We start from the raw sequence: 25100 nt of genomic DNA on the forward strand, positions 1-25100 counted from the left end.
TCCCAATCCCACCCTGACCCCAATCCCGTTCCCGACACGCTCAGACCCCTCCGTGTCTCTCAGTCTCTTTATTGGGGTGGGGGCTGCGCGGGGACGTCACCGGGACGGGGGGGGGGACACACACAGAGACCCCCCAATGGGGCCCCCCCCAAGTCCCTCCGTCGGCTCCGCGGGGTCCCCCCGGCCCGGGGGTCCCTCCATTGGCTCCGTGGGGACCCCCCATGTCCGGGGTCCCTCCATGGAGACCCCCCATGTCCGGGGTCCCTCCGTGGGGATCCCCCATGTCCAGGGTCCCTCTGTGGGACCCCCCATGTCCGGGGTCCCTCCATGGAGACCCCCCATGTCTGGGACCCCTCCGTGGGACCCCCCATGTCCAGGGGCCCTCCGTGGGGACCCCCCATGTCCGGGGTCCCCCCGTGGGACCCCCTCGGCCCCTACTTGTTCTTCTTGAAGAAGCTGAACCGTTTCTCCCTCTCCTTGGGCTCGCGGGGCCGGGGGGCTCCGGGGGGGCCCTCGGCGGGGGGGGGCACCGGGGGGAGGCTCAGGGCCCTCGACATCCCCTTGGGAGCCCCCCCGGAGCCCTCCGGGGCCCCCCCGGGCCCAGCGCGGCCGTGGCCTGGATGACCCGGAGCCACGTGGCCATGTCCGCCTGGGGGGGCACGGGGGGGGTCAGGGGGGGCCGGGGGGGGGTCAGGGGACATTGGGGGGCATGGGGGGGTCACGGGGGGTCGGGGGGGTCAGGGGACATTGGGGGGCATGGGGGGGTCACGGGGGGTCGGGGGGGTCAGGGGACGGGGAGGGCACAGGGGTCAGGGGACAGTGGAGGGGTCAGGGGACACTGGGGGGGGGGCACGGGGGTCAGGGGGTACATGGAGGGGTGAGGAGACATTGGGGGGGATATTGAGGGGGGGGGGGGGTCTCACCTCGTCCTTGGCCTGGAACAGGTACTCCTTCCCATCGCTCAGCCTCCTCCCATCCCCCCCTGGTCCCCCCCATTTCCCCCCCCGTGTTCCCATTTCCCCTCCCCTGTACCCCCCCCAATTTCCTTCATGTCCCTCCCGTGCCCCCCCATGTCCTCCCCTGTCCCCCCCCATTTCTCCCTGCTTTGTGCCCCCCATCTCCCCCCCTCTGTGTCCCCCCATGTCCCCCCTTCTCTCCACATCTCTTCCTGCATCTCCCCCCCACATCCCCCCCTGTGCCCCCCCTTGTGTCCCCTCCCTGTGTCCCCTCCTGTGTCCCCACGTACCCCTTCCATATCCCCCCAAATGTCCCCCCCCCACCCCTCCTCCGTGTCCCCCCCGTGCCCCCCTCATGGTCCCCCATATCCCCCCTGTGTCCCCCCCCATATCCCCCCCCCGTGCCCCCCCGTGCCCCCCCGTACCCCAGCCTGAAGACGTGGCTTTCTCTTCCTGTAGGCCGTGGCGGGGTGGCAGCGGGCCCCGCGCAGGGGGGCAGGGGGGCTCCCCATGGAACGGGACCCCCGCGCCCGCCCCCCCGCGCGTCCTTGAACACGCTCAGGGACCCCCCCCCGCAGGACACAGTACACGCTCTGCCAGGACCTGGGGGGGTCAGGGGGGGGTCAGGGGGGGGTCTGAGACCACCCACCCACCCCCCTAGCATAGTACAGGCTCTGCCAGGACCTGGGGGGGCACGGGGGGGGTCAGGGGGGGGAGTCTGAGCCCACCCACCCCCCCGCAGGACGCAGTACACGCTCTGCCAGGACCTGGGGGGGTCAGGGGGGGGTCAGGTGGGGTCTGAGCCCACCCACCCCCTCGCAGGACGCAGTACACGCTCTGCCAGGACCTGGGGGGGTCATGGGGGGGGTCAGGGGGGGTCTGAGACCACCCACCCCCCCACAGGACGCAGTACACGCTCTGCCAGGACCTGGGGGGCACGGGGGGGTCAGGGGAGGTCAGGGGGGGTCAGAGCCCACGCCCATGGGTGTGTCAGGGGCGGGGGTCTGTTTGGGAAGGAACAAAGGGGCGTGTCTGGGGGTGTGTCCCCAGTGGGTGTGTCCCTAATGGGCATGTCCCCGGTGGGTGTGTCCCCGATGGGTGTGTTCCAAGGGGTGTGTCCCCGATGGGTGTGTCCCAGGTGGGCGTGTCCCAGGTGGGCGTGTCCCAGGTGAGTGTATTCCCAGTGGGTGTGTCCCAAGGGGTGTCCCCCCCGGTGGGTGTGTCCCCAGGGAGGGGGCGTGTCCTTGGTGGGCATGTCCCCAGTGGTTTTGTCCCAGGTGGGGTGTGCCTAGGGAGGGGGGTGTGTCCCAGGTGGGCGTGTCCCAGGTGGGCGTGTCCCCAGTGGGTGTGTCCCCGGTGGGCATGTCCCGGTGGGTGTGTCCCCGGCGTCCCCACCTGTTGGTCGCCCTCTTCCCCGGCGCCTCCAGCTCGTGTTTCCGGCACAGCCCCCCCTCCAGGCTCTCGGGGGCGGGGGGAGGAGGGCGGGGGGGGCAGCGTGGCCCGCCACCCCCCCCCCCGGGCCGGGCCCCCCCCCTCCTGGGCCCCGTTGGGCAGCGCTGGCCCCCTGGGGTGGGGGGGACAGGGGGGTCAGGGGAGGTCCCACAGAGGGGTCCCCTCCCCACCGGGGGGGGTCCCCACATTTCGGGGGGGGGGTCCCCCACATTTCAGGGGGGGTCTCCACATTTCGGGGGGGGGTCCCCACATTTCAGGGGGGGTCCCCCACATTTCGGGGGGGCGGTTACCTGGGCCGTGGTGCCCTCGGGGCGGATCCCGTTGAGGGCGGGGGGTCTCTGGCTGGCGGCTCTGGGGGGGTGGGGGCCCTGGGGGGGGACCCCTCTGTCACCCCCAGAACCTCCCTGAGTCCCCCCCCCCATATCCCACATCCTCCCAGACCCCCCCCCAAATCCTCGAGGTGAGCCCCCCCCCGGACCCCCCAGGGACCCCCCTTCCCAAGCCCCCCCCAACCCCTCAGTGTTCCCCCGGGTCCCCCCCTCTGCCCTCCCCCTCCCCCAGACCCCAATTGTCCCCTCCCTGTCCCCCCCCCCCCGTGTCCCCCCCCAGACCTGGATGTGCCCCCCAAACCTCCCTGTGTCCCCCTGCCTCCCCCCCAGACCTGGATGTGCCCCCCAGACCCCTCCCAAACCTCCCTGTGCCCCCCCCCGTGTCCCCCCCAAACCCTCCCAAACCTCCCTGTCCCCCCCGCCGCCCCCCCCTCACCTCGGTGCCTCCCACCCCCCCCCCCTCCGTCCTGGCTTGGGGGGGGGCAGCGCCGGGGGGGCCCCCCCCGACTTCAGCCTCTGCCAGGGGGGCCAGTGGGGGGGGGCTGCTTCTTCCTCGCCTCCTCCTCCTCCTCCTCCCGCCGCCTCCTCCTCCTCCTCCTCCCGCCGCCGCCGCTCCTTCTCCTCCAGCTGGGGGGGCACGGGGGGGCTCAGGGGCACCCCAGTTATGGGGGGGGGCTCAGGGACACCCCAGTTATGGGGGGGGCTCAGGGACACCCCAGTTCCACGGGGGTTGGCTCAGGGGCACCCCAGTTATGGGGGGGGGCACGGGGGGGCTCAGGGACACCCCAGTTCTCCTGTCTCTGTGTCCCCACCTGTGCCCCTCCCCCCCATGCCCTCCGTGTCCCCCAGGCCCCCCCCTCTCTGTGCACCCCCCATTTCCCCCCTTTTACCTCCCCCATTTCCCCTGTGACCCCCCCCCATGTCCCCCTCATGTCTCCCCCCCATGCCCCCCTGTGCCCCCTGATCATGGTGATCCCCCCCCTGTGACCCCCCCCCCGACCGTGGTGACCCCCCCCCGACCATGGTGATCCCCCCCTGTGTGACCCCCCCTGACCATGGTGACCCCCTGAGACCCCCTGACTGTGGTGACCCCCCTGTGACCCCCCCGTGACCCCCCCTGACCCTGATGACCCCCACGTGACCCCCCGTGCCCCCCTGACTGTGGTGACCCCCCTGTGACCCCCTGACCCTGACGACCCCCCCCTGTGCCCCCCCCCGTGCCCCCCTGACCGTGGTGACTCCCCGTGACCCCCCTGACCCTGATGACCCACCGTGCCCCCCCCGTGCCCCCCCCGACCGTGGTGACCCCCCTGACCCTGATGACCCTCCTGTGCCCCCTCCGTGCCCCCCCGTGCCCCCCCCGACCGTGGTGACCCCCTGTGACCCCCCATGCCCCCATGTGCCCCCCCCCCGTGCCCCCCTGCCCGTGGTGACCCCCCCATGACCCCCCTGCCCCCCCCTGACCGTGGTGAGCCTCCCCAGGGCAGCGAATCTCTCCTCCCAGGCGGCCGCTGCCTTCTGGAAGCTCCGGTGGCGCTTGAGGAGGGTCTCGGCCTCGGCCAGGCTGGAGCCCAGCTCGGGGGCGCGGGCCAGGGGCTCCCGGGACGCCAGCCAGGCCTCGGCCGCCGCGGCATCGCGGCCGAACACCAGCACCTCCAGCACTGGGGGCACGGGGGGGTCACACGGGGCCGGGGAGCGCCCGGCTGGGACCCCTGACCCCCCGGCTGGGACCCCTGACCCCCCATCTGTGACCACTGACCCCCCTCTGTGACCCCTGACCCCCCGGCTGGGACCCCTGACCCCCCGACTGGGACCCCTGACCCCCCGGCTGGGACCCCTGACCTGCCCTTGGGGCACGGGGACCCCTCTGTCTGTGACCCCTGACCCCCTGGCTGTGACCCCTGACCTGCCCTTGGGGCATGGGGACCCCCTATCTGTGACCCCTGACCTCCCCTTGGGGCACGGGACCCCCCACCTGCCACCCCTGACCCCTGGCTGTGACCCCTGACCTCCCCCTTGGGGCATGGGGAACCCCCAGCTGTGACCTCTGATCCCCCATCTGTGACCCCTGACCTCCCCTTCGGCACGGGAACCCCTCATCTGTGACCCCTGACCCCCCATCTGTGATCCCTGACCCCCCCTTGGGGCACGGGGACCCCCTATCTGCCACCCCTGACCCCCTATCTGTGACCCCTGACCCCCCCTTGGGGCACAGGGACCCCCCCGATCCGCACCCCCAGGCTTTGGGTGTCACATCCAGCACTGAGGGGGGCCCGGGGGGGTCCCAGGGGGACACGGGTGGTTATGGGGGGTCCCGGGGGGTCCGGGGGGGGGCCCGGGGGGGTCCCGGGGGCTGTGAGTCCCCCCCATCTCACCGGTCCTGCAGCCAGTCCAGCTTGTCCTGCCAGCGCTGCCCGATGTCCCGGCGCCGCTCCTGCAGCTCGGCCAGTTCCTGGGACAGCTGGGGGGGATCGGGGTCAGGGGGGGCACGGGGGGACAGGGGGGGGACAGGGACAGGGGACAGGGACAGTGCCCCAGGCCCCGGTACCTTGTCGGCGTCGTGGTGGCCGCGCTGCAGCAGCGCCGTCCCCGCGGCCACGCAGGACTCGAAGGAGCTGCCGCGCGCGTCCAGCTCGGCCCGGAGCCCCTGGTGCTGCTGGATGAGCAGCTCGGCCGCCGTGACGTCCCTGGGATGGGGATGGGGACATTGGGGGTGACCCTGAGTGACCCCGAGTGACCCCGAGTGACCCTGAGTGACCCTGAGTGACCCCTGCCCTCACCAACCCCACACAGCCCCTGGTGCTGCTGGATGAGCAGCTCGGCCGCTGTGACATCCCTGGGACGGGACAGGGACACTGGGGGTGACCCTGAGTGACCCCAGATGGGTACAGGGACCTGGGGGTGACCCTGAGTGACCCTGAGTGACCCCAGCCCTCACCAACCCCACAGAGCCCCTGGTGCTGCTGGATGAGCAGCTCGGCCGCTGTGACATCCCTGGGACGGGGATGGGGACACTGGGGGTGACCCTGAGTGACCCCCGAGTGACCCCGAGTGACCCTGAGTGACCCCAGATGGGGACAGGGACACTGGGGGTGACCCTGAGTGACCCCTGCCCTCACCAACCCCACACAGCCCCTGGTGCTGCTGGGGGAGCAGCTCGGCCGCTGTGACGTCCCTGGGATGGGACAGGGACACTGGGGGTGACCCCCTGACCCCACGTGACCCCCTGACCCCCCGTGACCCCGGCCTGCACCTCACCTGGGGCGCTCCCGCGCCTCGAGCTGCAGGTTCATCCCGTCCATCCAGAGTTGGAGGTCGCGGGCGGCGCGGAGGAACCGGAACTGCTCCACGGTGTCCCCGAGCAGGCGGCGGCGGCGCTGGCAGCGCCCGCGGAGCTCGGCCCAGGCCGCGCTCACCAAACGCTCCTGCGCCCGCAGCTCCTCTGCCCGCGGGCCCGCGTAGGCAGCGGCCAGGCGGCCCGCGGCCTCCTGCACCTGGGACACCTGGGACAGGTACGGGATATGGGATGTGGGATATGGGACATGGGACACAGGTACACAGCGGCCTCCTGCACCTGGGACACCTGGATATGGGACAGGGGATGTGGGATATGGGATATAGGACATGTGTACAGAGCGGCCTCCTGCACCTGGGACACCTGGAATGTGGGATATGGGGTATGGGATATGGGACACAGGTACACAGCGGCCTCCTGCACCTGGGACAGGTGTGGGATAAGGGATATGGGATATGGGACACAGGTACACAGCGGCCAGGCGTCCCGCGGCCTCCTGCACCTGGGACACCTGGATATGGGGTATGGGATATGGGATATGGGATATCCAACAGCCTCCTGCACCTGGGACACCTGGGACAGGTACGGGATATGGGGTATGGGATATGGGATATGGGACACAGGTACACAGCGGCCAGGCAGCCCGCGGCCTCCTGCACCTGGGATACCTGGGACAGGTGTGGGGGATATGGGATATGGGATATGGGACACAGCGGACTCCTGCACCTGGGACACCTGGGACAGGTACAGGATATGGGATGTGGGATATGGGACATGTGTACAGAGCGGCCTCCTGCACCTGGGACACCTGGATATGGGGTGTGGGATAAGGGATATGGGACACAGGTACACAGCGGCCAGCCGGCCCGCAGCCTCCTGCACCTGGGACACCTGGGTATGGGATATGGGGTATGGGGTATGGGATATGGGACATGTGTACAGAGCGGCCTCCTGCACCTGGGACACCTGGATATGGGATAGGGGATGTGGGATATGGGATATCCCTATCCAACAGCCTCCTGCACCTGGGACACCTGGGACAGGTACGGGACAGGGGATGTGGGATGTGGGATATGGGACACGGGTACACAGCGGCCTCCTGCACCTGGGACACCTGGGATGTGGGATATGGGATATGGGATATGGGATATGGGACGTGTCCCCCACCCAGCGGCCTTCCTCACCTGTCCCTCACCTGTCCCACCCCACCTGTCCCTCACCTGTCCCTCACCTGTCCCACCCTGCCTGTCCCTCACCTGTCCCTCACCTGTCCCACCCCACCCGTCTCCTGCCCGTCCCCCTCACCTGGGCGCTCAGGGCCTGCACGTCGTGCTCGAAGGCGCGGTGCTGCCGCTCGAGCCCCTCGGCCGCGCGCAGGTCCCGGCCCAGCTCCTCGGGGACCTGCCCGGCCTTGTCCCGGAGGTGCTGCAGGACCTGGCGGGCGTCGCGCCGGAACCGCTGCAGGTCGTGGGCGGCCGCCAGCTCCTGGGCCCGCGTGGCCACCAGCTCCAGCAGCTCGGCCCAGGCCTCGTTGAGCCCCGCCTGCCACTGGGCCACCGCCGCGCGCTCGGGGTGGCCCCCGGAGATGAGCGCGGCCGCCGCCGCGTTGGCCGCGTCCACCCGCTCCTGCCCCAGCCCGCCCGTGTCACGGGAGAACTCCCGGAACTTGTCCCGGAGCAGCTGCGGGGACAGCGGGCGGTCAGGGGGGGGACAGGGGACAGGGGGGACAGGGGGGTGACAGGGGGGTGACAGGGGACAGGGGGGGACAGGGGGGTGACAGGGGACAGAGAGTTAACGGGGACAGGGGACACAGAGCGGTCAGGGGGACACAGGGGACGGGGGGGACAGGGGGACACAGGGGACAGGGGACACCGAGTGGTCATGGGGACACAGGGGACAGGGGGGCACAGGGGACACCGAGCGGTCAGGGGGGTGACAGGGGACGGGGGGGGACAGGGGGGTAACGGGGACAGGGGGCACCGAGCGGTCAGGGGGACACAGGGGATGGGGGGACAGGGGACAGGGGACAGCGAGCGGTCAGGGGGACACAGGGGACGGGGGGGGTAACAGGGAATGGGTGGACACAGGGGACAAACTGGGGTGGTGACAGGGCACATGGGACACCCACAGTGTCACTGTCCCCATGTCCCCTCACAGGTCACCGTCCTGTGTCCCCTCGTGTGTTTCCACCCCTGTGTCCCCTCACGTGTCACCGCCCCGTGTCCCCTCATGTGTCACCATCCCCATGTCCCCTCACGTGTCACCGCCCTCGTGTCCCCTCACGTGTCACCGTCCTGTGTCCCCTCACGTGTCACTGCCCCGTGTCCCCTCACCGTGACGTGCTCGTAGTCCTGGCCCAGCTCCCGCGACGCCGCCACCACCTCCCTCTCTGCGATCCACTGCTCCAGGTCGTCCATGTCCCGGCGCAGCTGGCACAGCCGCTGGTGGCCCTGCAGGGCCGCCCGGCGCTCCCCGGCCAGCTGGCACAGCCCAGAGTACAGGCGCTGCACCTGGGCCGCCCGGGCACGCAGCCGGTCACTGCCACGGGGGGAATGGGGTGTCACTGGCACCCAGGGGACACGGGGGTGTCACTGTCATCAGGGGGGACACGGGGGTGTCACTGTCATCAGGGGGGAATGGGGTGTCACTGCCACGGGGGGAATGGGGTGTCACTGGCATGGGGGGACATGGGGGTGTCACTGACACGGGGGGAATGGGGTGTCACTGGCACCCAGGGGACACGGGGGTGTCACTGTCATCAGGGGGGACACGGGGATATCACTGTCATCAGGGGGACATGGGGATGTCACTGTCACCCAGGGGATATGGGGATGTCACCATCACCAGGGGGGACACAGGGCCCTGAGGGACAGCGGGCACGGGGACAGGAGGTGGCAGAGGACACAGAGACCTCGGGGGATGATGGACGTGGGGACAGGGGGACACAGGGACTTCAGGGGCTGACGGCCACGGGCCCGGGGGTGTCCCCAAGGTGTCCCAGGGTGTCCCCACCTGTCGGGGTGCCCCGAGGCCGCCACGTCCCGGCCCTGCTGCAGCAGCAGCTCCACGGTCCGGCCGTAGTCGCGCAGCTCCTGCTCCAGCCCCAGGTGCCGGCTCAGCATGGCCTGGGCGCCCGGCTCGTCCTGGGGGGCACGGGGGGGTCAGCCCGGGGGTCCCCGGGGTGCCGGGGGGGGGGGTCCCGGGGCTCCGTCCCACCTTGGCCTTGTCCTGGGCCAGCATGTGCAGCTCCCTCTCGCCCAGCCAGGCCTCGGCGGGCCGCCGCGTCCCCGAGGAATCTCTGGGCGGCCAAGGCGGCCTCGAGGCGCCGCTGCCGCCGCGTCACCTCCGCCCGCAGCTCCCGCCAGGCCTCGCGCAGGGCCGGGACCCCCCCGGGGCCCCCCTGGGCCACCCCCGGGACCCCCGGCACCTCCGGGACCTCCCGCTCCAGCAGCTCGGCCACGCGGCGCTCGCGGCCCTGCAGCTCCTTCTGCAGCGTCTGCGGGGTCGAGGGGGGTCAGGGGGGTCAGGGGGGGTCAGGGGGGGTCAGGAATGCACGGGGGGGCCACGGGGGGTCCCCGGAGTCTGGGGGACCCCCCGACCCACCTCGTTCTTCTGGAGCAGCAGCTGCACCGAGGGCAGGTCCTTGCCGTGGTCTGTGGAGGTGGCCAAGGCCTGGCGCTCCTGCACCCACAGCTGGGGGGACAGGGGGGTCACTGGGGGGTCATTAGGGTCATTGGGGGTCAGGGCCAGGGCCTGGCACAGCCGGGGGACACATCATGGTCATGGGGGGACATCTGGGTCAGGGGCAGTGGAGGGAGAGGGACGAGAGGGTGGCTGGGGATGGGGGTCAGTTGGGACAGTGGGGACAGTGACCCACAGGGGGGGTTCAGGGGTGGGGGCTCGGGGACCCCCGGGGTCGGGGACGGGCCCCCCACTCACGAGCTCGTCCTCCAGGTCCCTGCGGAACTGGAGCAGCTCCTTGGTGGCCGCGAGGCTCCGGCCGCGCTCCCGGAGCGGCTCCTGCAGCTCCCGGAACTGCTGCTCCAGGTCCTGCACCTGCGCCTGGACCCCCCCGCTGCGGGGGTGCCCCGGGCTGAGCCCCCCGGCCTGGGCCCGCAGGGCTCCCACCTCCTGCTCCCGCAGGGCCGCCTGCGTCTCCAGGAGCTGGGGGGGCCAGGGGGGCTCAGGGACCCCGGGGGGAGCCCCAAACCCTGCACCTCGTCCCTGCACCCCAAATTTACACCCCAAATCTACACCCCAAACCCTGCACTTCATCCCTGCACCCCAAACCTGCACCCCAAACCTGCACCTCGTCCCTGCACCCCAAACCCGCACCCCAAACCCTGCACTCCATCCTTGCACCCCAAACCTACACCCAAAATCTACACTGCAAACCCACACCCCAAACCTACACCTCAAACCCTGCACCCCAAACCCACACCCGAAACCCTGCACCTCATCCCTGCACCCCAAACCCGCACCCCAAATCTACACCCCAAACCCTGCACCTCATCCCTGCACTCCATCCCTGCACCCCAAACCTGCACCCCTGAACCCTGCACTCCATCCTTGCACCCCCAAACCCACCCCCCAAACCTACACCTCAAACCTGCACCCCAAATCCACGCCCCAAACCCCCATCCCAAACCCAGCCCCCATCTCTACCCCCCCAAACCCACCCCCCTTTCCCCTCCGTGCCCCCCAAACCCACCCCCCTTTCCCCCCCGTGCCCCCCGTGCCCTCACCTGGTGGTGCCCTCACCTGGTGCCGGGTGAGCAGGACCCCCACGCTGGTCAGGTCCTGGCCGCAGTGGCCGGAGCGGAGCTGGGCCCGGACCCCCGCGAGCCACGAGCGGAGCCCGGCACAGGCCTGGGCACAGCCCTCGGCCCGCGCGGCCTCCGCCAGCCCCCGGCCCTTGGCCCCCGCCGCCGCCTCCACCCGCGCCCACAGCGCCCGCAGGGCACCCAGGGGACCCGTCACCTGCCCCGAGAGCGAGGGACGGGACCCCGACAGCTGCTGCCCGTCCTGTGGGGGACAGGGATATAGGATATAGGATATAGGGACACAGGGATGTGGGATATAGGGACAGAGGGCACCATGGCCTCCACCCATGTCCACACTGCCCACAGGGCACCCAGGGGACCCGTCACTGCTGCCCGTCCTGTGCCCCGTTCCCACCTTCTCCAGGGCCTCCAGCCAGCCCCGGTTGGCCGCCAGCTCGGCCACGAACGCCTGGTGCTTCTGCCACTTGCCCTGCAGGTCCCGCGCGCCCTCGTAGGACACGTCCCGGGCCACCGGCAGCTTCTCGTTGAGCCACAGCGTCAGCTGGGAACGGGAATGGGATGGGGATGGGATGGGATGGGGGGGGTGGATCCAGACCCCTTCCTGTCCCGGCCCATCCTGTCCTCATCCCCAAACACCCCATCCCACCCCATCCAATCCCACCCCATCCCATCTATGCCCTCCCATCCTCATCCTTTTCCCGTCCCACCTCACTCTGTCCTCATTCCCAGTTTCACCCCCAGCACGTTCCTGTTCCCACCTCCATCCCATCCCAGTCTCCATCCTCCTCTCATCCCGTTCCTTCTCTTCCCATCCCACCTCATCCCACCCCTGTTCTCAGCCCCGTCCCATCCCAATCCTGTCCCCGTCCTCATCCCAACCCCATCCCATCCTCGTGTGCATCTTCATCCCCTCTCTGCCCCCATCCCATCCTTGTTCCATCCTCATCCCACCCCACCCCACCCCATCCCGATCCCTGTCTCACCTCCTGCGCGTCCTGCAGGAACTTCTGCAGCTCCCAGTTGTCCCGCAGCCGCCCCAGCAGCTCCTGGGCCGATTCCCGGTTCTTCTGCTGCCTGTGCCGGGGCAGAGACCGGATCCCCGGGGCCGGGGTGGGCGGGATGGGGTGGGACAAGAACCAGGGTGGGGATGGGAAAGAGAACGGGAGGGGTGGGGTGGGATGGGATGGGGTGAGGTGGGATGGGATTGATGGGATGGGATGGGGTGGGATGGGATGGGGTGGGATGGGGTGGGATGGGATGGGGTGGGATGGGATGGGATGGGGTGGGAAGGACCGGGAGGGTGGACCCGGTGTCCCTCACCTGCTCTCCACCGACTCCACCGTCTCCCGCACCTTTTCCGCGTGGACGCCGCCCTCGGCCAGGAGCCTCCGGCCGGTGTCGCAGAGGGCCCGGACGCGCTCGGCCCCGGCCTCCATGGCCAGCAGCACCTCCTCCAGGCGCCGCACGGCCGCCTCGGCCCCCGGCACCGAGCACGGCAGCTCCGTCAGCGCCAGGGCGTGCTCCTGGCACGGCGAGAGGGTCAGGGGCGGGAGTGGGGTTGGGGTTGGGGTTAGGGTTGGGGTTAGAGTCAGGATCGGGATTGGGATCAGGATTGGGATCAGGGTCAGGATCAGGGTTGGAATCAGGATCAGGATTGGGATCAGGGTCGGGATCGGGGTCAGGATTGGGATCAGGATCAGGATTGGGATCAGGATCACGATCAGGATTGGGATCAGGGTTGGAATTGGGGTCAGGATCAGGATTGGGGTCAGGATCAGGATTGGGATCAGGATCAGGGTTGGGATCAGGATCGGGGTCGGAATTGGGGTCAGGATCAGGATGGGGGTCAGAACTGGGGTCAGGATCGGGGTCACACCCAGGCCATCCCCGCCCCGCCGCCCCCCCTCACCTGCTTCCCGAGCGTCCCCTCCACCTGCTTGGCGTCCCGCAGGAACCCGTGCACGGCCACGGCCTTGGCCAGGAGCCGCTGCCGCCGCTCCCAGCTCCGGCCCAGCTCCTCCCAGTCGGCGTCCAGCGCGTCCAGGCGCCGGAGCAGGGACAGGCCCTGGGGGTCGGCGCGGCCCTGGCTCAGCTGGCGCCCGGCGGCGCGGGCGCTCCGGTAATCGGCGCCGTACTGGGCGATCTCGGTGCGGAGGCTCTCGTGGCTCCGCAGGGCGCCCTCGGCCTCGGCCAGCGACGCCGGCACGTCCTCGGAGCCGGCGGCCGCCCGCGCCCGCGCCAGCCAGGCCCGCAGGGCCGCCAGGTCCCGCAGGAAGGCCTGGAGCCGCCGCGCCTGCCCCAGGGCGTCCCGGCGGGCCCGCAGGCACCGGCTCAGCGCGGCCCACTCGGCCTCGAGCGCCTCGAGCCGCTCCCGCGCCTCGGGGCCGCGCTCGGGCTGCTCCCGCGCCAGCCGCTCGCCCTGCGCCCGCAGCTCCCGCTGCTTGCCCTCGATGGCCTCCAGGTCGCGGCCCAGCCCCGAGAGCCGCCGCTCCAGCGCCGCCAGCCCCGCCGGGTCCCCGCCCGGCGCCCGCGTGGCCTCGATCGCCGCCGCCTTCTCCCGCATCCAGCCCCGCGTCTCGTCGCACTCCAGGAGGAAGTTCTGGATGTCCAGGGCCGAGGTCAGCGCCGCCTTCTTCCGCTCGGCCAGGGCTCGGAACCGCTCCCACCTGGCGCGGGGGGCACCGGGGGGCGCTGGGACGGGGCACGGGAGCGCCCCGAGCACCCCGGGCTGTCCGGGGAACCCGCCCGGGTGTGGGGAACCCACCTGGGGCTGGAGAACTGGCCTGGGGCTGGGGAACCCACCCAGCCTGCCTGGAGATCCCATCCCAGCCTGGAGAATCCATCCCTATCTGGGAAATCATCCCAGTCTGGAGAACCCACCCGGGTCTGGAGAACCCGTCCCTGCACCCATGGAGTGTCTCAGCCTGGAGAGCCCATCCCAGCCTGGAGATCCCATCCCTGCCTGCCTGGAAAAGCCATCCCTGCATCCTTGGAGCGTCATCCTGCCCGGAGTGACCCCGTCCCTGCCCGGAGTGACCCCGTCCCTGCCCGGAGTGACCCCGATCCTGCCCGGAGTGACCCCTCACCTGTCCCGGAGCTGTTCCCAGGTGTCCCGGGCTCTCTGCCGGGTCCGTTCCCCGGATCCCTGGAGCTCCTCGGCCGCGCGTCCGACGGCGGCGACTCGGGCGCCCAAGGCCGCCAACTCCGGCTCCAGGGTCTCGAACCTGCGGGAACACCGGGAATGCTGCGGGATCCGGGAGCGCCACGGCAGAGCCGGGAACCCGGGGAGTGCCAAAACCACCGGGAATGCCACGGCAGAGCTGGGAACCCGGGGAGTGCCAGAAACACCGGGAATGTCACGGCAGAGCCGGGGACCCGGGCAGTGCCAGAAACACCGGGAATGCCGCACTGGAGGGTGGGATTTAGGGAATAGCGGAAGCGCCGGGAATATTGGGAATGCTGCGTTGGAGGTGGGAATTCTGGGAACGCTGGGAATGCCATGTCAAGGAGGGAATTCAGAGAATCCTGGGAACACAGGGAATAGCACCAGAATTCTGGGAATGACGGGAACACCGGGAATGCTGTGAATAGTGGGGCGGAGGTGGGAATTCAGGGAGCGCTGGGAATACTGGGAATACTGGGAATACTGGAGAGATCTCCCTTCTCCGGGTATTCCTGGGGCACCCATTGGATCACAGCACCAGGGCCACTCCGGCAGGGGGGAACCGGGACCCCCCCGACCTTCCCAAGGACATTCCCGGGATCCCCCCGGGATTCCAGCGGCGGGACCCCCCCCCCCCCCGCTCACCGCTGCTGCACCACCTCCAGGTCCTCGATGCGCTGGGGGATCTCCAAGGAGAGCAGCCACTGCTCCCTCTCGCCCACCCAGAGGGCGCAGGCGTCGGCCTCGCCCCGGGCGGCCAGCAGGGCCAGCAGGTCCCGCAGCTCGCGGCGCCGCGCCTCCGCCCGCGCCCCCAGCTCCCGGTGCCGCCGCTCCAGCTCCCGCAGCCGCGCCGGCAGCCCCGGCGCCACGTCGGGCTGGCCGGGCTCGCTGGGCCCCGCCTGCTCCCGCAGCCCCGCCAGGGCCGTCCCGCGGCGCCGCAGCTCGTCCTGCAGCTCCCGCAGCCGCCGCTCCAGCACCGCGGCCGAGCGCTCGTCCTCGGCGGCGTCCTCGGCGGCGTCGTGGCCGTCGCGGCCTTTCTCCGGCCCCGCCAGGCGCCGGCACGCGGCCGCCAGCCAGGCCTCGGCCTCGGCCGCCTCCGAGGCCACCTGGAAGCGCCCCCACGGCCGCCCGGAGCCGCCGCTCCCGCTCCCGGGCCAGCGCCGGCAGCGCCGACCAGAGCGCCCGCAGCGCCCGCAGCCGCTGCCAGACCAACGGCGCCGGCTCCAGGGGGTCCCCGGCGCCTTCCTCGGACGGGGCCTGGGCTGCCGGGGCTCTGGAGGGGGGTCCCGTGGGTTCTGCGCTCCCCGCTGCTCCGGTGGTGGGTGCCACGGGTCCAGGGGTGAGTTCCACGGGTTCCACGTTCCCTCCTGCTCCAGCAGCGGATCCCACAGATCCAGGGGTGATTTCCATGCTCCCTGCTGCTCCAGAAGATCCCACAGATCCAGGGGTGAGTTCTGTGCTCCCCGCTGCTCCAGTGGTGGATCCCGTGGATGCAGGGGTGATTTCCACACTCCCCACTGCTCCAGAAGATCCCACAGATCCAGAGGTGATTTCCACACTCCCTGCTGCCCCAGCAGCGGATCCTGTTGATCCCGTGGCGGGTCCCATCACCCCAGCAGTGGATTCCATGGATCCAAGGGTGAGTTCTGTGCTCCCTGCTGCCCCAGCAGCGGATCCCATGGATCCCGTGGTGGGTCCCATCACCCCAGCAGTGGATCCCGTTGATCCCATGGCAGGTCCCATCACCCCAGCAGCAGATCCCACGTTTCCCCCGGATCCCGCGGCTCCCTCGGTGGCTCCCTCGGCCTCCCCCGGCTCCCCGGGCTCCAGCAGGTCCCTGCCCCGGTCCAGCAGCCGCTGCAGCGGGGCCGCCCGGCCCCCCAGGGCCCCCCGGATGGCCTCGAGCTGGCTGAGCAGCCGCAGGGCCCCCGGCAGGTCCCGGCCCAGGTCGGGGCAGCGCAGCAGCCGCTCCTGCTCCCGCAGCCAGGCCTCCTCCTCGCCCGCGTCCCACAGGAACTTCCAGAGCCGCCGGGATCGTTCCAGGCGGAGCCGCCGCTGCCCCGACAGCCCCGACAGGGCCCCGTAACGCAGCTCCAGGGCGGCCACCCGGGCACGGAGCTGCTCCGGGGGGCACGGCTGGTACCCTGGGGGCAGGGACAGGGGTCAGGGGGGTCAGGGGGGCACGGCTGGGATGCTGGGGGGCAGGGATGAGGGTCAGGGGGCACGGCTGGTACCCTGGGGGGCACAAACAGGGGTCAGGGGGGCATGGATGGGGGTCAGGGGGGCATGGCTGGGACCCTGGGGGGCAGGGATGGGGGTCAGGGGGGCACGGCTGGGACCCTGGGGGGCATGGATGGGGGTCAGGGGGGTATGGACAGGGGTCAGGGAGGGCACAGGGGGGGCACAGCTGGTACCCTGGGGGGCATGGCTGGGGGTCAGGGGGGTTGGGGGGGGTTCACTCACTGACCCCCTTCCCAGGTTTTGGGGTCTGGGGGGTCACTCACCGCCCCCCCTCCCCAGGTTTTGGAGGGTCCGGGGGGGTCACTCACCACCCCCCTCCCCATGTTTTGGGGTCTGGGGGGTCACTCACCGCCCCCCTCCCCAGATTTTTGGGGTCACTCACCACCCCCCTCCCCATGTTTTGGGGCCCTGGGGGGTCACTCCCCGCCCCCCCTCCCCATGTTTTGGGGGTCACTCACCGCCCCCCTCCCCCAGGAAGCGCTCGGCCTGTGCCCTGAGCCCCCGGACCCGCTCGGCCTGCGCGGCCACGTCGCCCTCGAGCAGCGCCTGGAGCTGCAGCAGCTCGTCCACCTGCGCCAGGTGAGTGCCCACGGCACGAGAGCACAGCCGCTCCTGAGGGCACACGGGGGCACGGGGGTCAGGGGGGCACAGGGGTCACACAGGGGGGGCACAGGGGTCACACAGGGGGGCACAGGGGTCACACGGGGGGGCACAGGGGTCAGCGGGGTCACAGGGGTCACACGGGGGGGTCACAGGGGTCACAGGGGGGCACAGGGGTCAGCGGGGGGCATAGGGGTCAGCGTGGGGCACAGGGGTCAGCGGGGGGCATAGGGGTCAGCGTGGGGCACAGGGGTCACACAGGGGGGCACGGGGGGTCAGCGGGGTCACAGGGGTCAGGGGGAGTCAGGGGGGTTCAGATGGGGGGTCACACAGGGGGTACAGGGGTTGGGGGGGCACACGGGGGGGCACAGGGGTCAAGGGGGTCACAGGAGGGATCACAAGGGGGTTCACACGGGGGGATCACATGAGGGGGGTTCACACAGGGGGGGTCACAGAGAAGTGTCACAGAGGTCACGGGGGGGTCACAGAGGTTATGGAGGGGTCAGGGGGTCACAGGAGGGATCCCGGGGGGGGTTCCCACAGTGGGGGGGTCACCCCGGGGGGTGTCCCACAGCAGGGGAGGGGGGGGTTGTCCCGCACCTCCATCTCCTGCACCCAGCCCAGGAGGTGCTCCAGGTCCCGGAGCAGCCGCTGCAGGTCCAGGTGCCGCTGGAGCCGCTCCCGCCGGGCCGACACGCGGCCCCGCAGCTCCTCCCAGAGCCGCTCCACGCGCTCCCGCCGCGCCGACACGCCGCACAGGTCGTGGTAGCCCCCGGCCTCCAGCTCGGCGGCCACCGCGGCCACCGCCCGAACCCGCGCCCCGTACGCGGAGATGTCGCTCTCGATCGCCTCGTGCTTCCGCAGGGCCGCCAGGACCCCCCCCAGCGACCCCCCGAAATTGTCCTGGGGGATAAAGAGAGTGAGGAGGGAAAAGGGGGCAGCCCAGGGACCCCCCGAAATTGTCCTGGGGGATAAAGAGAGTGAGGAGGGAAAAGGGGGCACCCCAGGGACCCCCCGAAATTGTCCTGGGGGGGGGAGAATATGGGGGTGGGAAAGGGGGAGAGGAGGGGATACCCCAGGGACCCCCCGGAATTGTCCTGGCAATGGGGGAATGGGGGTGAGAAAGGGGGAAAAGGGGGGCACCCCAGGGACCCCCCCGAAATTGTCCTGGGGGGGGGAATGGGGGGGTGAGGGGGGTCCCTGGAGGGGGACACTGGGAGGTCACTGAAAGGGGGGGGTCCCAGGGGGGTCCCTGAGGGGGGGATCGATCTGGGGGTCCCCGAGTGGGGGGTCGATCCGGGAGTCCTGGGGAGGGTCCCTGAGGGGTGGTTGATCTGGGGGTCCCTGGGGGGGTCCCTGAGAGGGGGGTCAATCTGGGGGTCCCTGAGGGGGGGTCCCGGGGGGGTGTCACCTGTGCCACCAGGCGCTGGTTGTCCCCCAGCCAGGTCTCCCGGAGCTCGGCCTTGCGGTGGAAGCGGGCGGCCAATTGCTCCAGGTGCTGCTGCCGGAGCAGCTCCGAGCGCAGGGCGAGTTCCCGCCCGTGCTCCGCCTTCTCCAGCCGCTCCCACGCCTGCGGGCAACACAGGCACAGCTGGCACAGCTGGCACCTGTATCACCTGTGTCACCTGGCACACCTGACACACCTGGCAGGGTCATGCTGTGTCACCTGTGTCACCTGGCACATCTGGCACACCTAGCACATCTGGCACACCTGGCACACCTGTCACACCTGGCATCTGTATCACCTGTGTCACCTGGCACACCTGACACTGGCACAGCTGGCACACCCCTCACACCTGTTCCCCCCCGTCACTGTGTCACCTGTCACACCCCTCACACCTGTCTCTGTGTCGCTGTGTCACCTGACACACCTGACACCTGTCACACCCGTCCCACCCATCACACCCATCACACCTGTCACACCTGACACCTGTCACACCTGACACCTGTCACACCCGTCCCACCCATCACACCCATCACACCTGTCACACCTGACACCTGTCACACCCGTCCCACCCATCACACCCATCACACCTGTCACACCTGACACCTGTCACACCCGTCCCACCCATCACACCTGTCCCCCCCCATCACTGTGTCTCTGCTTCCACACCCAGAGATGCCTCCCGTGTCACCGTCCCCGTGTCACGGTGTCACCACGGCCTCGTGCCCCCCTCAATGTCCCCCCTCACGTCCCCAATGTCCCCCCCACCCCCCCACGTCCCCAGTGTTCCCCCATGTCCCCCCCATATCCCACCGTGTTGATGTCAGTGCTGTGGGTTCCCATGTCCCCCCATGTCCCCCACTGTCCCCCCCACATCCCCAATGTCCCCCCATGTCCCCCCCATGTCCCCGTGCCCCCACCCTGTTGATGTCAGTGCTGTGGGTCCCTGGGTCCCCCCCATGTCCCCCCATGTCCCACCCTGTTGATGTCAGTGCTGTGGGTCCCTGTGTCCCCCCCATGTCCCCCCCACATCCCCAATGTCCCACCCTGTTGATGTCAGTGCTGTGGGTCCCTGTGTCCCCCCCATGTCCCCCCCACATCCCCAATGTCCCACCCTGTTGATGTCAGTGCTGTGGGTCCCTGTGTCCCCCCCATGTCCCCCCATGTCCCCGTGCCCCCACCCTGTTGATGTCAGTGCTGTGGGTCCCCTCCCTGGGCACGAACTGTCGCTGGTTGTTGGCTCGGAGGAGGCTCCGCAGGGAGAACAGCAGCACCTCCAGGGACCCCTTGTCCTCAAACCTGCGGGGGGGGACCCCAGAATGCACCAGGGGACCCCAAAACGTACCAGGGGACCCCAGAATGCACCAGGGGACCCCAGAACACACCAGGGGACCCCAAAACACACCAGGGGACCCCAGAACACACCAGGGGACCCCAAACCCCCCCAGGGGACCCCAGAACACACCGGGGACCCCAGAATGCACCAGGGGACCCCAAAACCCCCCAGGGTGACCCCAAACCCGCCCAGGGTGACCCCCAAACCCCCCCAGGGTGACCCCAAACCCCCCCAGGGTGACCCCAAGCCCCCCGTGCAGGGGGTCTCTCACCTGGGGGGTTTCTCGGTGGTGCGGTAGGCGCTGAAGGCCTGCAGCTGCCCCTGCAGCCCCGGGACCCCCCTGGGCAGGCGGCGGTCGGTGAGGAGGAGGAGGGAGCGCTGGATCCAGCCCAGCAGCTCCGTCGCCTGCGCCTCGTACCGGCCCGCCAGGCCCTCGGCCTCACGGGCGGCCTCCAGCACCTGCGGGGAGGGGGGACAGGGTGGGACCCCCCGTGGATGGGCTGGACCCCCACGGGACCCCCACGGCCAGCAGGGACCCTCATAACTGACTGGGACCCCTACGGGACTGCCACGGCCACACAGGACGCCCATGGTCGGGCAGGAGCCCCCATAACTGGCTGGGACCCCCACGGGACCCCCATGGCCACACGGGACCCCCACAGCCAGCAGGGACCCCCATAACTGGCTGGGACCCCCCACGGACCCCCATGGCTGGGCAGGACCCCCACAGCCACACAGGACCCCCACGGGACCCCCACGGCTGGGCAGGAGCCCCCATAACTGGCTGGCACCCCCACGGGACCCCCACAGCCCCCCCTCCATGTCCGTGTGCCTGGACAGGACCCCCCTGAGCCAACTGGGTCCCCACACCCACCCAGCCCGTGTCCATGTGTCCATCTGTCCATCCCTTCTCCCCCTCCATCCTTCCGTCCGTCCCTCTGTCCCTCCGTCCCCCCCAGTCCCACCTCCCCCCCCTCCATCCCCCCTGCTGTCCAGGCAGCTGTTCATCCGTCTGTCCGTCTGTCCGTCTGTCCATCTGTCCATCCCCACTGTCCATCTGTCCATCTGTCCATCTGTGCCTCCGTCCATCCCCACTGTCCATCTGTCCATCCCCCCTGTCCATCTGTCCGTCTGTCCCCCCCCATGTCTGTCTGTCTGTCCCCCATGTCTCTCTGTCCCCCACCCTGTCTGTCTGTCTGTTTGTCTGTCTGTCCCCCCCCGTGTCCGTCTGTCCCCCCCATCTGTCTGTCTGTCTGTCCCCCCCGTGTCTGTGTGTCTGTCTGTCCCCCCCTGTGTCTCTCTGTCCATCTGTCCCCCCCATGTCCGTCTGTCCCCCCCGTGTCGGTCTGTCCCCCCCCGTGTCCGTCTGTCCGTCCGTCCCCCCCGACCTTCCCGAGGCGTTTCCCCTCCACGGCCAGGGCCTTCATCCTGGAGAAGTGATGGTACAGGGCGGCCACGTAGGTCAGCACCGAGCGCTCGTCCGGCTGCTCCACGGCCACGTCTGGGGGGGCACGGGGGGGTCACACCCCCAAAACCCCCCCTGACCCCCCCCAACCCTCCCTGATCCCCCAAAACCCCCCCTGATCCCCCCACAACCCCCCAGAGCCCCCCCAGCACCGACCGCTCGTCCGGCTGCTCCACGGCCACGTCTGGGGGGGCACGGGGGGGGTCACAGACCCAGGGACCCCCCAAAATCCCCCAAAACCCCCCCAAAACCCCCCCTGACCCCCAGAGCCCCCCCGAGCCCCCCCAGCCCCTCACCCTCGGGGTCCAGCAGCCGAGTGACCCCCAACTCCCCCCCAGGGACCCCCCAAACCCCCCCCAGCCCCCCCAGCCCCTCACCCTCGGGGTCCAGCAGCCGAGTGACCCCCAACTCCCGCTCGGCCACGGCGAAGGCGCTTTGCAGGTTGTGGAGGGCGTTGGCCCCACGCAGGGACCCCACGTCCAACAGCTCCGGCCTGGGGGGCACACGGAGACCCCAGACCCATAAACCTGACCCACTGACCCCACACTGACCCCACGTCCAACAGCTCCGGCCTGGGGGGCACACGGAGACCCCAGACCCATAAACCCAATCCACTGACCCCACACTGACCCCACGTCCAACAGCTCCGGCCTGGGGGGCACAGGGAGACCCCAGACCCATAAACCTAACCCACTGATCCCACGTCCAGCAGCTCCGGCCCGGGGGGCTCAGAGGGACCCCCATCGTGCCCCCATTGTCCCCCCAGACCCCAGACCCACCGGTGCCGGTGGATGAGGGCACAGAAGGACCCCCAGGGTGCCCCCCCAGACCCCCCATTGCCCCCCCAGCCCCACCGGTGCCGGTGGATGAGGGCACAGAAGGACCCCCATTGCCCCCCCATTGCCCCCCCAGACCCCCAGGGTGCCCCCCCAGCCCCACCGGTGCCGGTGGATGAGGGCACAGAAGGCCAGCCCGTCCCTCCAGCTCGTGGTGAAGTTCTGCACGTTCACCTCGGGGTACCTGGGGGGCCAGGGGGGGTCAGAGACACCCCAGAGCCCCTGAGACCCCCCCCCAGCCCTGCAGGGAACAACCAGAGCCCCCCCAGAGCCCCCGGGACCCCCAAACTGCCCAGGGCCCCCCTGAACCACCCAGGACCCCAAAACCCCCCCAGAGACCCCCCCCAACCTCCCCCACAGTTTTCATCTGGCACCAGGACCCCCCCAGACCCCCTTGAGCCCCCCAGCCCCCCCATAGACCCCCACAGAGTCCCCCAGACCCCCATAGAACCCCCCAGACCCCCATAGAGCCCCCCCAGAGCCCCCCAGACCCCCCTCACCCCGCAGTTTTCATCTGGCACCAGGCCCCCAGACCCCCACAGACCCCCCCAGAGCCCCCCAGGACCCACAGGACCCCCCCAGATCCCCCCAGGACCCCCCCCAGACCCCCCAGGACCCCCTCACCCCGCGGTTTTCATCTGGCACCAGGCCAGCAGCGCGTCCTTGGCCGATTTCCTCTCCCGGGTGTCCCCGGTTTCCACGCTGATGTCCTGGATCTGGGGGGGGGGGGACCCCAAAAACGGGGTCAGGGACTGCTCAGGGACCCCCAGAGCAGGTCAGGGACTGCTCAGGGACCCCAAAAATGGGGTCAGGGACTGCTCAGGGACCCCAAAAAACGGGGTCTGGGACTGCTCAGGGACCCCCAGAGCAGGTCTGGGACTGCTCAGGGACCCCAAAGTGGGTGTGTCGCTCCTGTGGCAAGTTCAGAACCCCCATAAGTGGCTTCAGGACCCCCAAAGCGGGTGCAGAGACCCCGGGGGAAGTCTGGGACCCCCCTCCGTGGGTTCAGGGCAGGCCCAGGACCCCCCTGATCGGGCCCAGGACCCCCTTGAGCGGGTCCAAGACCCCCCTGATCAGGTCCAGGACCCCCCTGAGCAGGCCCAGGACCCCCCTGAGCGGGTCCAGGACCCCCCCCCAATCGGGGTCCATCCCCTCCCCGGGGTTGGGGGCACCTGGAAGCGCAGGATGATGGTCCAGACGAGCCCCAGGGTGAGGCGGGGGTTGCCGTCCACGATGTCGTGGGAGCCCACGTTCTCCAGGTGCACGCGCTGCTCCCGCAGGAACCGCAGCGCCTTCTCCACGTTCTCCAGGCAGTGGATCCGCATCCGGCCCCGCGTGGGGCGCGGCTGGGGGGCAGCGACCCTCAGGGACCCCCCCCGGGGGGCAGCGACCCTCAGGGACCCCCCCCCGGGGGGCAGCGACCCTCAGGGACCCCCCCGGGGGGCAGCGACCCTCAGGGACACCCCCCGGGGGGTGGGAAACCCCCTCAGGGACCCCCCCCCGGGGGGCAATGACCCCTCAGGGACCCCATCGTGGGGGGCAACGACCCCTCAGGGACACCCCTGGGGGTGGGAAACCCCCTCAGGGACCCCCCCTCAGCACCCTCAGGGACACCCCCCGGGGGGCAGCGACCCTCAGGGACACCATCATGGGGGGCAACGACCCTCAGGGACACCCCCCGGGGGGTGGGAAACACCCTCAGGGACCCCCCCCGGGGGGCAACGACCCCTCAGGGACCCCATCGTGGGGGGCAACGACCCTCAGGGACACCCCAGGGGGGGGCAACGACCCTCAGGGACCCCATCATGGGGGGCAACGACCCTCAGGGACCCCCCCCGGGGGTGGGAAAGCCCCCTCAGGGACCCCATCATGGGGGGCAATGACCCTCAGGGACACCCCTGGGGCAGGGAAACCCCCCTTCTGCCTCCTCAGGGACACCCCCGGGGGGCAACGACCCCTCAGGGACAGCCCCCCGGGAATGGGAAACCCCCTCAGGGACCCCCCCGGGGGTGGGAAACGACCCTCAGGGACCCCATCATGGGGGGCAGCGACCCTCAGGGACCCCCCCCGGGGGTGGGAAAGCCCCCTCAGGGACCCCATCATGGGGGGCAGCGACCCTCAGGGACACCCCGGGGGTGGGAAACCCCCCCTCAGGGACCCCCCCCTCAGCACCCTCAGGGACCCCCCCGGGGGGCAACGACCCCTCAGGGACACCCAGGGGGGGTGTCCCCAGCCCGGGGGGGGGTGTCCCAGCCCGGGGGGGGTCCCCACTCACCAGGGTCTCCCCCGAGAGCCCCTCGAGGAGCCGCAGCAGGAGCCGGGGGGGGGATCCCAGTTTGGGGGTCCCGGTTTGGGGGTCCCGGTTTGGGGGTCCCGGTTTGGGGGTGTCCCTGTTTTGGGGGTCTCCCAGTTTCAGGGGGGGTGTCCCAGGCCCGGGGGGGGTCCCCACTCACCAGGGTCTCCCCCGAGAGCCCCTCGAGCAGGCGCAGCAGGAGCCGGGGGGGGATCCCAGTTTGGGGGTCCCAGTTTGGGGGTCCCTGCGGGGATCTCCCGGTTTGGGGGGGGTTTCCCTTGCACGGGGGGGTGTCCCCAGCCCGGGGGGGTCCCCACTCACCAGGGTCTCCCCCGAGAGCCCCTCGAGCAGGCGCAGCAGGAGCCGCCCGTCCCGCAGGTCGCTGTACAGGTCCCCCAGGTGGGACCCCCCCGCCAGGTGGGAGTTCACCCACTTGGTGAAGGTTTTCTTCTGCACGGCCTCGCGCTCGTCTGGGGGGGGGGCCGGGGGGGTCAGGGACCCCCAAAACACCCCCCAAACCACCTCAGACCCCCCAGAGCCCCCCCAGAGCCCCCCAGGCCCACCCAGAGCCCCCCAAACCCTCCCCATATCCCCCTTTCTTCTGCACGGCCTCGTGCTCGTCTGGGGGGGCCTGGGGGGTCAGGGACCCCCAAAACACCCCACAAACCACCTCAGACCCCCCAGAGCCCCCCCCGAGACCCCAGAGCCCCCCGATCCCACCCAGAGCCCCCCAAACCCTCCTCATGTCCCCCTTTCTCCCGTTCATCTGGGGGGGGCTGGGGGGGCTGGGGGGGGATCCGGGACCCCCAACCCCCCCTGAGACCCCTCAAACCCCCCTGAGACCCCCCCAAACCCCCCTGAGACCCCCCAACTCCCCCTGAGACCCCCCCACGTGCTCCCCCAACC

The 25100-nt window shown here is 70.6% G+C and overlaps 1 protein-coding gene across 1 annotated transcript; it reads right to left on the reverse strand.

Annotated features, from left to right (window-relative positions):
• Nucleotides 1-13: 13 nt before the first annotated feature.
• Nucleotides 14-24664, reverse strand: LOC127466089 (spectrin beta chain, non-erythrocytic 2-like; the record flags this gene model as incomplete). The annotated part of the gene is given in 38 exon segments (XM_051776689.1): nt 14-577; nt 580-649; nt 924-966; nt 1382-1398; nt 1400-1559; nt 2352-2520; nt 2680-2776; nt 3326-3364; nt 4202-4401; nt 5117-5198; nt 5286-5424; nt 5996-6240; nt 7338-7712; nt 8366-8570; nt 9045-9175; nt 9249-9308; nt 9310-9528; nt 9636-9725; nt 9972-10196; nt 10794-11057; nt 11211-11357; nt 11800-11890; nt 12137-12339; nt 12726-13482; nt 13903-14040; nt 14625-15100; nt 15102-16123; nt 16679-16832; nt 17421-17723; nt 18232-18390; nt 19446-19563; nt 19872-20059; nt 20989-21101; nt 21443-21558; nt 22005-22085; nt 22526-22617; nt 23074-23247; nt 24516-24664. Coding segments are annotated over 38 exon segments (7454 nt in total), but the record flags the coding sequence as incomplete, so codon positions are not given.
• Between the last annotated feature and the right edge of the window lie 436 nt (nt 24665-25100).

The sequence above is a fragment of the Manacus candei genome, unplaced genomic scaffold (genome assembly GCF_025592945.1).
Source record: "Manacus candei isolate 608988 ecotype Guabito, Panama unplaced genomic scaffold, ASM2559294v1 h1tg000596l, whole genome shotgun sequence".
NCBI classification, from domain to species: Eukaryota; Metazoa; Chordata; class Aves; order Passeriformes; family Pipridae; genus Manacus; species Manacus candei.